The following is a 14,572-nucleotide window of genomic DNA, read 5'->3' as shown; positions in this document are numbered from 1 at the left end:
AAGGTGTGTCTACTCTTACGTGCACCGATCTGCTCTCCAGACTTCACCACCTGTCCTGTCTGGATCGGTTCACACTACAAATTGAACTCAGAGGACATTCTATGGAACTAAGGACATTCCATGACTTTCTAGAACATCAGTCCAAGGGCTCCCTGGAGCACAGGTACACAGACTAGGATATCCATGGTGAAGTTTTTGAAGGAGAAATGTTTCTCCTAAAGCAAGACTGGTATGTGGAAGGTCGTTGCAGGAGAGAAGGGGGAGACCAGCTGGGAGATGAGTCTGCAACAGTGAACGTACCTCATGCAACGCCAGCGAATGACCGTATCTCATCTCTACGGTGTTCACAGTGTTCTCCAGTGGAAGCCACTCTTCAGTAATAAGATCATACCTGTGTAACAAAACCTGAATTAATGATCCGAGAAGTAGATAACAAAGGCAATAAGATTATTGCTTGTCCTTTCCAGGATTTGTGGGAAATTATTTTATTTAACAGAAGTCCTACTGTGATTTCCGCATGCACAAAGCACTCACAGACTCCTTATGGATTAAAAAAACCAGCCAAACCTGGTCTGTATTGATTTGCTTTACCTCAAGTCTTCTTTCCCGCACAAAACCAAGAGCTCAGGTGCTGTCTGTTAAGCTACAACAACTTAATCCACATAATCCACCCAAAGAGCAGAAAGTGGAAGATTCTCTTCTTCTATTCCACTCTGGTGAGACCCCACCTGGAGTCCTGTGTCCAGTTCCAGAATCCCCAACATAAGGAGGAGATGGAACTGTTGGAAGGGGTCCAGAGGAGGCCACAGAGATGATCCAAGGGCTGGAGCACCTCTGCTATGAGGACAGGCTGAGAGAGTTGGGGTTGTTCAGCCTGGAGAAGAAAAGGCTCCAGGGAAACTTTAGAGCAACTTCCAGTCCCTGAAGCGGCTTCAGGAAAGCTGGGGAGTGATTTTTGCAAAGGACAAGGAGTGATAGGATGAGAGGGAATGGCTTTAAAATGGAAGAGGGAAGATTTAGATTAGACATTAGGAAGAAATTCTTCATGATGAGGGTGGGGAGGCCCCGGCACTGGTTGCCCAGGGAAAGAGTGGCTGCCCCATCCCTGGAGGTGTCCAAGGCCAGGTTGGATGGGGCTTGGAGCAACCTGATCTAGTGGGAGGTGTCCCTGCCCATGGCAGGAGGTTGGAACTGGATGGGCTTTGAGGTCCCTTCCAACCCAAACCATTCTATGATTCTAAATTCACAATAAGCTCAGAGAAGTTCCAACTGCTGGATTAAAAAATTGTGCCTATGTTTAAAAGGCACTTTTTAATTATATCGTTGTCAATCAAGCATATTTTTTTCTGTGAACTTGAAACTAGATAAACCTTCTGCCCTGAAAACAGCCTGTGGCTTTTTAGATAAATAATGAACTCATCAGGCTTAAAGCCTTATAAGATCAAATCATCTCTGAGGCAGTGTTTGATGAAGCCATGGGGTATCTGTTGAAAATTCAGGTATGACTTGGAAAGAGTAAATTGTGGATGTAATCAGCAAGCATTTTACAACTAGGTGTGCAGTTTCAGCTCTTCTTTACCTTCCTCTACAAGAATAATTAACTCCGGAGGTCAGTTCAGAGCACAGAGCTCTCCCTTAGGTCCGTGAGAGTGAGGTTGCAGTTATCCCTGGGAAAAAAAAACAGCTTTTGCCTACATCTGCCCAAAACAACCAGGCTCAAGAGGATCCCTGAAATGCTTTTTACGATGGAGACACACAATTACTATTGATAGAGAATCAAGGAATCGCTTGGTTGGAAAAGATCTTTAAGATCACAGACCCCAACTGTACCTGTCCACTACTAAACCAGATCCCTGAGCACCTCATCTACCCAGCTTTTGAACACCTCCAGGGATTGTGACTCCACCTCCCTCAGCAGCCTCTGTGGGGGCCGGAGAACCCTTTCCATGAAGACGTTTTTCTTGATGTCCAATCTAAACCTGCCCTGGGGGAACTTGAGGCCATTTCCTCTCATCCTATCAGTTGCCACTTGGGAGAAGAGACCAACTCCCACCTCACTGCAACCTCCTTTCAGGCAGTTGTAGACAGTGATGAGGTCTCCCCTCAGCCTCCTTTTCTCCAGGATAAACAACCCCAGGTCCCTCAACCACTTCTCACAACCCTTGTTCTCCAGCCCCTTCCCCAGCTTTGTTCCCTTCTCTGGATGCTCTCCAGCACCTCAATGTCCTTCTTGTGGTGAGGGGCCCAAAACTGAACCCAGGATTTGAGAAGCGGTCTCACCAATCTGAGTCCAGGGGCACAATCCCTTCCTTGGTCCTGCTGGCCACTCCATTTCTGATCCAATCCAAAATGCCATTGGCCTTCTTAGTCACCTGGGCCACTGCTGGCTCATGTTCAGCTGCTGTCAACCAACACCTTCTCCTCCTTCTCCTCCAGGCAGCTTTCCAGCTGCCCTTCCCTGTGCCTGGAGCTGCACAGGGTTGTTGTGTCTCAAGTGCAGGACTTGGCACTTGCCCTTGTTGAATCTCATCCCACAAATCCAGCCTGTCCAGACCCCTCTGCAGAGCCTTCCTGCTCTCAAGCAGAGCAACAGTTCTGCCCAGCTTAGTGTCATCAACGAATTCACTAAGGCTGCACTCAATCTCTTCACCCAGATCACCGATAAAGATATTAAACAGAACTGGACCCAACACTGAGTCCTGGGGACACCACTTGTGACCGGTCGCCAACTGGATTTAACTCCGTTTACCATATCTAAGTTATTCTTAAATCTCCTTGACTAACTGCATAAATATCCTCATCCTAAATTCTTCTCCCTGTTTGGTGCATAAACATCCACAGTAATCACTATGTTTTAATTAAGGAGCCAAACACTCTTAAGTCACACAGATATAAGTAAAGGCCAGCAACACAGAAGCAAAATTACTCTCTTTGAATAGGAGGCCAGATATAATTCAAAAGCTAAACTAGAAATACATGGCAAATAGTTTAATGGTGTCAGAATCAGATGAAGGAGAAATTCACCGAATATCAGGAACCTACGCTTTTACCTTCCCCAAATCAGCTCATCTCAAACAGGAGTCGGAGTTGTTATTATTGGTGTTTTCCCTGGAGATGGAGCGCAGACCGAAGCACAACGTTCGCTAGAAGTAGTTCCTCTACTAGAACTTTATTATCCAGGTTTATACTCACGCTAAAACCTTCTGAGAGTCAGAATGATTGAAGACGTAGCCTCCAACAATCCACATTTTATTGTCATGGATTACAGTTTTGTGAGATGCTCGAGGAAGTTTTGGAAGAGAGTATTCCTCCCGGGTCCAAAACGAGTGGTTTGCAGGAACAGGAATTGAACAGCCAGGACCTGGGAAAATAAGGTTTAAAAGTTACATTGATTTTTTTTTTTTAGCCCAAACCTGTGTTTCAGCTGGAGGTCAACGTCCTGCATCACAGGAGACATAGATGGTGCACAGCCAGGTGGCTGGTGGGAGCTTTGATCTTCCTTTCCTTACCCCCACCAGCAATCTATGATGGACGTGGTGTGGGATCTCCCAGCCATAACCAAGAAATTCAGATTTAAAACTGTTTCCAAAACTAAAAAGCGGTTCGAGATCAGATCAATCAGTGATGCAACAAAGCAGAAACTCCACTCTCTTCTCTCTGCTATGATGACAGGGGGACATGGTGCACACCCCTTCCCACCCCACACCAACAGGTCATCTTCCAGCACTTATTTAGCTACCGTGTACCATATAAGTCCCCACATCACCTGCGAAAGCTTCATAGAATCACCTGGCTGGAAGAGACTCACTAGATCATTCAGAAGAATCACTGAGCACCATACTATAAAAACCCAAGGGTCTACAGCTCTCTTTCCCTCTTTTCATTCTTCTGCTTCTCAGCAATACATTTTTGTGCATCGTTGACTTACTGTTTCCTGTATTTCTGCTGCTCTTAAGCAATTTTTTCACTGCCAGGCTTCCCTTCACGGTTCTCCACAGAGTGGCAGAAGGGCAGCAAGCAGAAAGCTCTCAGTAAAGGAAAAAATCCACATGGATCACAGAATCATAGAAAGGTTTGGGTTGGAAGGGACCTTGGAGATCATCCAGTTCCAACCCCCTGCCATGGGCAGGGACACCTTCCACTGGACCAGGCTGCTCAAGACTTCTCTGGGCAACCTGGGCCAGGGCCTCCCCATCCTGACAGGTAAACATTTCTTCCTAAGATCTCATCGCAATCTCCCCTCTTTCAGCTTAAAACCCTTTCAGCTCATCCTATCCCTGCACTCCCTGATAAAGAGCCCCTCCCCAGCTTTCCAGGAGCCCTTTCAGATACTGGAAGCTGCTCTAAGGTCTCCCTGGAGCCTTTTCTTCTCCAGATTGAACAATCCCAACTCTCTCTGCCAATACTTGCACACAACACCTTTATTCTGCTTTATATGGTAGCATACCTGCTTTATAATGGTTTTTTTACCAGTAACATATGATCCTCTGATACAAAAATGCAGATGGATACACCAGATACTTTGTTCCGAGTCAAAATGCTAATACTTATTAAGCAGAACATGTTCAAACACTCCCAATTAAGCTGCAAGAGCCACACACAGAACAAGAAACCTCCTAACAAGAGCTTCTCCATATTAATCAGGACACTCACCTTGCCAGCCAGCCGAGCACACGCACGCCTTCGTATCATTAAAGTTGCAGTGCCCTCTCGCAGGCGCCCCACAGTCATCGGTGCAGTAGGGGATGTCACAGGCTTCTCCTTTCCAGTATTTGGCACATTCACATTCGAGAGCGTTGCTGCTGTTATTGAGCCTGCACTCTCCTCGGCCGGAGCAATTATTGGGACACATATTGAAACTGCAAACGTCAGGGAAAGAAGGTTGGTCAGTAATGAAACAGAATCCTGAGCTGTATCGCTTATTAACCATAGAATCACCAGGTTAGAAAAGACCCAGCGGATCATCGAGTCCAACCGTTCCTATCAAACACTAAACCATGTCCCTCAGCACCTCGTCCACCCATCCCTTAAATCCCTCCAGGGAAGGGGACTCAACCCCCTCCCTGGGCAGCCTCTGCCAGTGCCCAATGACCCTTTCCGTGAAAAAAATTTTCATACTGTTCAGCCTGAACCTCCCCTGGCAGAGCTTGAGGCCATTCCCTCTCATCCTGTCCCCTGTCACTTGGGAGAAGAGGCCAAGAATACAAGAGTGATGTTGAGGAAAGGTAATATGGCTGTTTGTTAGAGTACAAACCAACAAGAGATGCTCATCTAGAACGGGATGTGATTTTACCCTTCTACTCCTCATGAGATCCCACCTGGAGTGCTGTGTCCACTTCTGGAATTCCCACTATAAGAAGGAGATGGAACTCCTAGAACAGGTCCAGGGGAGACCAAGAAGATGATCTGAGGGCTGGAGCACCTCTGCTCTGAGGACGAGCTGAGAGAGTTCGGGTTGTTCAGCCTGGAGAAGAGAAAGCTCCAGGGAGACCTTAGAGAGGCCTTCCAGTACCTAAAGGAGCTACAGAAAAGCTGGGGAGGGACTTTTTACAAGGGCCTGGAGTGACAGGATAAGGCGGAATGGCTGAATGGCTTTAAATTGGAGAGGAGAAGATTTAGATTAGACGTTAGGAAGAAATTCTTCACAATGAGGATGGTGAGGCTCTGGCCTAGGTTGCCAGGGAAGGTGTGGCTGCCCCATCCCTGGAGGTGTTCAAGGCCAGGCTGGACGGGGCTTTGAGCAGCCTGATCCAGTGGGAGGTGTCCCTGCCCACGGCAGGAGGTTGGACCTGGATGGGCTTTAATGTCCTTTCCAACCCAAACCATTCTATGGTTCTATGACCTGAAGAGATTTGTTCTCTACCAGCTATAGAGCTGCCTCACTTAATGAGTTAAACTTACAAGTCCTCCAAAAAGTGATCAATATGATTTATAGCTGCTTGTAATGCAAATGAATTGCTTCAAAATGCCCAACAGTACGTGGATCAGTGCTTCGCTAAGTTTAATCAGTGCTTAAGGCTTTTGTGGTGTCTGTGCCATTTATACTTAACCTACTCCCAATTACGAGCTATTCTGGGATCTGCTTACCGAAGGAACACACTTGACATGAATCCTCATCCAAAGATGTGCCTGTTTTGAATAATTTCTGATTTTATAAGATCTGCAATGTAGCTGACGCAAAACCAGACAGATCCTTGGTGAAGGTCCAAATTCTGAGACCCTTTTCATTTCCAAATGGAACCACCAGAGCAGGTTCAGATTGGACATTAGGAAAAGTTTCTTCACGGAAAGGGTTCTCAGGCACTGGCAGAGGTGGAGGTGGTGAAGTCCCCATCCCTGGAGGTGTTCAAAAGCTGGGTAGATGAGGTGCTCAGGGATCAGGTTGAGTAGTGGACACGTATGGTTGGACTCGATGACATCAAAGGTTTTTTCCAACAAAGCAATTCTATGATTCTAAATGCCAGTTTTTGCCGGGGTATCAACCAGATGAGGATTCTACGCAACATTTTCATGCCACAGGTGGAGTCACTGGCTCCAAGACCATATTATGGCTCCAAGACCATAATTTCACAGGTGTTTCTCGAGTACCACATCCAGTAGCAACTATAAAGACTGTTAAACTGAAAAGAAATACATACACCCTTTTTACTCTGAAAAATGCTGGGAGGAAAATCATAGAATCATAGAACAACCAGGTTGAAAAAGACCCACTGGATCATCGAGTCCAACCATTCCTATCAAACCTAACAATGAGGTCCCAGAGAAGAAAGAAAACACAAACAGTGTTTGAAAATCGTTTTAAATGATCAAGAATGTGGAGAGCTAAGAAAATATTACAATATCTTAAAGAGTCTGTAAAAACACAAAGTTATTTTGTACAAGAATTTCTCTATTATGTTGCAATGGTGCAACCCCACCAGCTGGCAGTAGATGGTGTCAAGGTTCATGGTATCAGCCAGGCTTTCAAAATGCTCCTGTTTCAGCTCCTGGGTTCCAAGTAACTTGGCAGAGGCTCCTTGGTTTCTTCTGCAACTTTGAAGGGGTGCTCAGTGCCTCAAATTCTTCAAAGAACCCACTCACCGTTTAAGTGCTTAATAAGGACGAAAGCACCAAGACAACAATTCAAAAAACAAGCACCTTACTTGAAGGATAACTTCCAATTTTGCAAAAAGTCAGTTGTGACCAAGGATTTTGCAGCTGCGTTTTTGGAAAGAGAGGGAAGAACTCCCTCTGTGCCAAAAATAAAATCTTGCAATGCAGCACAAACATAATTTGCATCTGTAGGAGAGAAAAATGCCAAGCCCGTGATCCCAACCAAAAGCAAGAAATTCCATCTCTGGATAGAAATGCCAACCGTGTCCACACTGAGATCATTCACTGTTGTGGTTTGAGGTAAAGCAGAAGCAGTTTTCTGACTTCAGCTCAGTCTTGTCAAAGTTATCTCACTTTCTGAAAGTTAACTACAGGTTTTTCAGACAGGGTTTGTCTCTAGCAGTGATCACACGGGGCACCAGGATGGAGAAAGGCCAAGGCTTGCCCCTATATCTACAGAAACCAAGGTCATCCTCGAGCTGGTGGAGCCTTGAGTCAAAGAGGTGAGAAAGGTGGCACCTGCAGCAGGGTTGGAAAGGACAGGTGACCCCAAACTGACCTACAGAGGATTCCATCCCATAGACGTCACATTCAGGATAAAACTGAGAGATCACAAGGATCTTGCTCTCTTCTCCCACGGCTGACGTCCAGTGAGGACCTTGTCTCTCTTGTTGCCTCTGATCCTGGACCCGTGAGTTCCTGAATCCAGTCCCTGAGCCCAGCTCCCTCCTCACCTCGGACCCTTCCCTCATGTCTGCTCTACAGCATCTGTGGTGACATAGGGTCAACAAATGGTGACACAGGGTCATCAATGGGTGGGGTGGGGGCACAATTTCATACATTTGTCTATATTTTATTACTCTATTATTTTCTTCATTATTACTCCCATCATCATCATCCTTTTATTAAAGCTGTAGTTTAAGTTTCCAACCCACAGATCTTTTCCTTTCATTTTCCTTTCCCTTTTTCCTTGGGGTGGGGAGGAGGAAGAGAACTTGGAGCTCAACTGCTCAGTTTTAGGTGCTGAAATTGGCCAGGCCTAAGCAGTGACATTTATTTCAAGAAGAAACCATTCCAATAGTATTCAATGAATTAAGGACCACCCTAAAATTGCTTTTAAAGAGCTTATCGATGAGGACTAAAGATATATTAGTGAACAGAACCCACCTAAAATATTTAAAATACAAAGTAAAGAGCATAAGAAGCCCATTCCAGACTAAAAGAGAGCCAGATGAAGATTTAGACTGGACATTAGGAAAAAATTCTTCACAGAAAGGGTCATTGGGCACTGGAACAGGCTGCCCAGGGAGGGGGTTGAGTCCCCTTCCCTGGAGGGGTTTAAGGCACGGGTGGATGAGGTGCTGAGGGGAATGGTTTAGTGTTTGATAGGAATGGTTGGACTCGATGATCCAGTGGGTCTCTTCCAACCTGGTTATTCTATGATTCTATGATTCTATGATTCTATGATCCCAAGGATCATTGGTTGAGGAACCATAGCAGCAGTGTCCCAAGTGCGTGCACTTATTCAAAAGGGTGTTTGAGCAGAAGCCTCTCTGCAAACTCATACGGAGCACACACGTGCACAAAATACATCAGCTCCGCTTGAATGAATATGATCAACTAAATCTAATCACATCAAATAAATAATATGTCTTTCGGAGCAAACATTTGCCCACGCTTCCAATTGACAAGTGAAGCTGTTCCGAGCACATCCCAGTTATTAGCCATTGCAAGGGTATAATAAAGATAAAAATCTAAATTCGAGTATCTACTGGTAATTACATGCTTCAGCGGCAATTGCTTATTTCATGATAAAAACTGAGAAAAAAGGGAAACCTCTTTTCACTCAACCTGCAACATCGCTTTGGAGCAGTGCCACTTACTTATATGTGATGTTAAACCCCGTTAAATTGTAGGCAGCGTCACTGAAGAAATGCAGAAGAGCATATCCAGAAGTGGCTACAACTTCTGGTACAGTTTCGTTGCTGTCTTTCTCAGGAACGATGAGACCACTGGAAAAGAAAAAAAAAAAACAAAATAAAGCCATGTTGGAAATGAAATAAAAGAGCAAAGCAACAATAGATACATCAGGATTAATTAAAAAAAAAGTATTAATGCACTTTTACTGCAAGTTTAATGTATTTGTGGAAAGTAAACAATATTTTCATGTGTTTCCAGGCTGCTTTTCTTCAAGAGAACTCCTGAAAAGTTCAGAAGAAAACATCTCAACATCGTGAATACGGATACTCAACCACTCCTCAAAACCAGCCCATTCTCAAAGGTAGAAGAACCTTCAAGTCCCTCTCAGAAAGTTAAAACCACATTCATAAAATGCCAGGTTGGAAGGGACCTCAGGGATCATCTGCTCCAACCTTTTAGGAGATCTGTGGTTTGAATGAGATGTCCCAGCACCCTGTCAAGCTGAGCCTTAAAAGTGTTCAGTGTAGAGGAATCCACCACTTCCCTGCAGAGATTATTCCCATGTTGAATTGTTCTCATGGTGAAAAATTTTCTTCTGGAATCCAATCGGAATCTCCCCAAGAGCAACTTATCCCCATCACCCCTTGTCTTTTCCACGTGACTCATAAAAAGGGAGCTTCCATCCTCTTGGTAGACACCTTTAATGACTGGTACATGGCAATAAGGTCCTCGGAGCCTTCTCCTCTCCAGGCTGAACAACCACAACTCTCTCAGGCAGTTGTCCTTATTATTCTCTTATCAAACAGGATCCACACCTAAAACAACCTGGCATGTTTGAAAACTGAAATCTACGTGTCCCAAAAGCATAAAACCGGTTGTACCAAACCAAACTAAAGGTCTGCCAGGCCCAGTCTCTCCTCCTGACTCTGGGCTACAGCAAATGCTTGGGAAAGACTATCATAAATAAATCCAGTACACAACGTTCTGGTGCTCTGTTATCCAGGTTCATAGAATCATAGAATCACCAGGTTGGAAAAGACTCACTGCATCACCCACAGTTCAGGTGCTTTGACCTGAAGAACGTACCCGAGCCAGCACATTTAAATGAACCATTCATCCATGCTTCTGTCTAATTCCTTCCTCAACCATTTATACCCCTTCCACCTAGAAAACCTGCAGTACTGAGGTCAACAATTTAACAATGAAGTGGCTTCTCACGCTCCCTTTGCATCTGCTGCCTGAGCATCCACAGATGTCTCTTGGGTTTTCCTCTTCCAGAAGTAAGTACAACCACCTTTACTCACCAACCTCCTGCCACCCACTCTTTCACAAAGCTCCATCAGATCCATCACATCTACATTTGTTGTCTTCTCTCTCCCAAAATGCTCTCACGCTCACTGCAGCATCCCACTTCATTCCTTCCTTCTGGCTGTTTTTCTGCACCCTTCTACATTCTGTGAGATCCTCCAGCCTTTTAGTTTTCAAGGGGTGGTGGAGAGATGGGAGGATGGTGGGCAAGACTATTTGGAGATTCGACAAAGTACAGATTTATATTGTGATCTGCCGAAAGAGGGTCCAAGGAGACCTCATAGCAACCTTCTAGTACTCAAAGGGAGCCTACAAAAAAAAAGCTGTGGAGAGGCTCTTTATCAGGGGGCGCAGGGACAGGATGAGAGGGGATGGGTTTAAGCTGGAAGACGGAAGATTGAGATGAGATCTTAGGAAGATCTTAGGTTTTCCTGTGAGGGTTGTGAGGCCCTGGCCCAGGTTGCCCAGAGCAGTGGTGGCTGCCCCATCCCTGGAGGTGTTCAAGGCCAGGTTGGATGGGGCTTGGAGTCCCTGATCCAGTGGGAGGTGTCCCTGCCCATGGCAGGGGGTGGAACTGGATGGGCTTTGAGGTCCCTTCCAGCCCAAACCATTCCATGATTCTATGAAAATACCTGGAAGAAGCTGGAAAGGAGACCAAATGCATCTTGAAGGAAGTACCTACCACCTATTTACCCGCTGCACAGAATTGGGAATGTTGATTCTTCTTGTAGCAGAAGCCTAACAACAACAAAACAAAGAAGCCCATTCCTCCCTCACACGAAAGACAGAAGAGGAAGCATAAATTTGAAATCGGCTGCATTAATTTTTCTTTAAAGCCTTCATCTAAGCAAAGCATATTGTCTGCCACCGGCTATTTACATTCAGCTGTTATTTCCTTGTAGAGAAGAACCTTTCCCCCAGCCTCAGCCCTATTTTCAAAGGTTAAGTCAAAGCTTTATGAAAAGCAGAGCCTCAAATTCCAGAGCAGAGCGTGTCGGGCAGGGAACCAAAGGCAGCTCGCGCAGCTCCAGGGTTGCAGCTCTCCTGGGAAAGCAGCTGAGCCTGGTTTCATGCCCTGCGACTTCTGAACATCCGAGGGCACCGACTAAAACACAAGGATGAAAAGAATTTTTTCCCCCTGAAAAGAACTTACTTCTCCTCTTTTCAGAGCAGAAAGCAAACGTACTCCAAACAGTTCCTAGCATTGCGTAAATGGGTTTCTACACGCAAGGAAAGCTCAGCCACCTCCAACAACCCATTCACATCGCCTGGAAAGCATTTTGCATGTGACCTGAATTTTTCAGTCCCCACGATACAATACAATGTGTGCTCGAAGAACAACACAGACACCCAGCAATCCTTGCCAAAAGCTTTAACTAACAATGTTGGGGGGGGTTGCACTAAGAATCACAGTATCGCTAGGTTGGAAAAGACCTTTGAGATCACAGAGCCCAAGCGTACCTGTCCACTACTAAACCAAATTCCTGAGCACCTCATCTACAGGGAGTCCATCACCTCTCTGGGCAGCTTCTGTCAGGGCTTGAGAACTCCTTTGGTGAAGAGATTTTTACTGATGTCCAACCTAAACTTGCCCTGGGGCAACTTCAGACCACTCTCTCTTGTCCTATCGTCTTTCACTGGGAGAAGAGACCAACATGCACCTCACCATAAGCTCCCTTCAGGCAGCTGCAGACAGTGATGAGGTCTCCCCTCAGGCTCCTTTACTCCAGGCTAAACAACCCCAGGTCCCTTAGCCACCTCTCAAAACCCTTCCCTTCTCTGGACACGCTCCAGCCCCTCAATGTCCTTCTTGAAGTGAGGGACCCAAAACTGAATCTAGGATTCAACAGGCAGCCACACCACAGCTGAGTCCAGGGACACAATCACTTCTCTGCTCCTGCTGGCCACCCTGGTTCTGATCCAAGCCAAGATGCCATTTGGTTTTTTGGCCACCTGGGCCACTGCTGGCTCATGGTCAGTCGCTGTCAACCAACACCCCCAGGTCCTCCTCCTCCAGGCACTTTTCCAGCCACTCTGCCCCAAGCCTGGAGCTGCACGGGGTTGTTGTGACCCAAGTGCAGGACCCGGTACTCGGCCTTGTTGAACCTCAACCCGTTGGTCTCAGCCCACGGATCCAGCCTGGCCAGATCCTTCGGCAGAGCCTCCTTATCCTCAAACAGATCGACACTTCTGCCCTGCTTATTGTCATCCACAGCAGCGTAAGAGATGAAGGAGTTACCTGTAAGGTATAAATCTGCAAAACAACCCTTCCCACACAACAAGTTTTATTGTGGACAAAAAGATACCCTTTGTTTTACCAACGCGCCATAAAAACACAGTAACCTGATCCCATGTTTTGGCTAAACAACTCCAGCACATTTGCTGATAAGGAGCTGAATAAATATTTCCTTGTGAGAAAGCCAATTATTTTTTCATCTTTCAGATCTCAAGGATATGGGATTAAAAGGCAAATTTCACTGCCTTTTCTTCCATGTGTAGAGGTGCCTGTTTCACTCTAAAACTCGAGACTTCTGATCTGATGAAGATCTCTCCCAACAGACCTCAAAACATCAAAGAACAAAAAACCTAATAAAGTTCTCCTTGTTGTTTGGCTCGGAGTTTTCCTTTGTAATGCAAACTGTAGGACAGGAAAACAGACATCTGAATATAATTCAGGGTACGGCAAACTACAGCTCAGGGACAAGAGAAAATTCCTTTGTTCTGGTTTATCCTTCTTTGGTCTTACTCTTGCAGCACTTATATCGCTGATATTACAGGGTAGGAAGGCCCCAGAGAGGGGAAAACAATGACAGCGAAGAATAAAAGTACAGAGTGAAGAGCAGCAGTGAAAGAAGACAAAAATCTTCCCTAATAACCTTTCTTAATAAAAGGATGAGCACAGGATGATTGTTTCCTCTCACAAAGTTTGATTTGGGGATTTGCTGCGAAGAAAGTAGATTCCTCCATAGTGGATGCTCTCACCACTGTCTCCTGCTTGCTCCTTTCTTTCCACGTCTTCCTGATGGCTCGTATCTAAACATACTAAAGAGGATGTTACTCCACCTACACAAATTTAAAAGAGCCCGGGGAAGCTTAATAGAATGTCATTTTGTTCAGAGAAAGCCATGAAGAAAACACATCACCATGATAACAATCAGGTCTTCGAAAGTTCGAACCTCAAAACCCATGAATAAATAGCCCTGAACAGAAGGATTTGGGGTGCTGCTGGCTGAGAATCATAGAATCACCAGGTTGGAAGAGACACACCAGATCATTGAGGCCAACCATTCCAATCAATAACTAACCCATGTCCCTCAACACATCATCCACCCATCCCTTAAACCCCTCCAGGGAAGGTGACTCAACCCCCTCCCTGGGCAGCCTCTGCCAGTGCCCAATAACCCTTTCCATGAATTTTTTTTCCTAATGTCCAGCCTGACCCTCCCCTGGCGGAGCTTGAGGCCATTCCCTCTCATCCTGTCCCCTGTCACTTGGGAAAGTGTCACTTGAGAAGCTCAAGCTGGCCTGGCAATGGGCACTCACGGCCCAGAAAGACAACAGTGTCCTGGGCTGCATCAAAAGAAGCCTGGGCAGCAGGGCATGGGAGTGGATTCTCCCCCACTGCTCTGCTTCCATGACAACCCAGCTGGAGTCCTGCGCTCAGTCCACAGCCCAGCAAGGACATGGACCTGTTGGAACAAGTCAAGACAAGGCCACAAAGATGATCCAAGGGCTGGAGCACCTCTGCTATGAGGACAGGCTGAAAGAGCTGGGGTTGTTCAGACTGGTAAAGGCTCCAGGGACATCTCAGAGCAGCTTCCAGCACTTGAAGTGGCTACAGGAAAGCTGGGGAGGGGCTCTTGATCAGGGAGGGCAGGGATAGGATGAGAGAGTATGATTTTAGGCTGAAAGAGGGGAGATTGAGATGAGATCTTACGAAGAAACTTTTAACTGTAAGGGTGTTGAAAAACTGGCTCGGGTTATCCAAAGAAGTGGTGGTTGCCCCATCCCTGGAGGTGTTCAAGGCCAGGTTGGAAGGGGCTTTGAGCAGCCTGGTCCAGCGTGAGGTGTCCCTGCCCATAGCAGGGGTTGGATCTGGATGGGCTTTAAGGTCCCTTCCAACCTCAAACATTCTATGACTCGATGAAATCAGTGTGCGCACCACAGCATCACTTTCAATAAAACAGCAAAACCAGTATTTAACTTTCTCTGCCATAAAAAAGAAAAAAAAAGCAATATGCAGAACCAGAAT

General features: G+C 46.0%; 1 protein-coding gene across 1 annotated transcript in view; it reads right to left on the bottom strand.

Moving 5' to 3' along the window:
• ATRN (attractin) overlaps positions 1–14,572 on the bottom strand; it is a 198,600-nt gene that overhangs the window by 121,821 nt on the left and 62,207 nt on the right. The window contains exons 4-7 of the mRNA XM_069856613.1: positions 8,976–9,104; positions 4,654–4,859; positions 3,193–3,361; positions 301–391 (exon numbers count right to left, since the gene is read on the bottom strand). Coding sequence (XP_069712714.1) covers positions 301–391; positions 3,193–3,361; positions 4,654–4,859; positions 8,976–9,104 — 595 coding nt within the window. The remainder of the gene's footprint in view (positions 1–300; positions 392–3,192; positions 3,362–4,653; positions 4,860–8,975; positions 9,105–14,572) is intronic.

Source organism: Phaenicophaeus curvirostris, chromosome 4 (assembly GCF_032191515.1).
Source record: "Phaenicophaeus curvirostris isolate KB17595 chromosome 4, BPBGC_Pcur_1.0, whole genome shotgun sequence".
In the NCBI taxonomy this organism is placed as follows: domain Eukaryota; kingdom Metazoa; phylum Chordata; class Aves; order Cuculiformes; family Cuculidae; genus Phaenicophaeus; species Phaenicophaeus curvirostris.
This window is presented reverse-complemented; position numbering and strand designations above follow the sequence as displayed.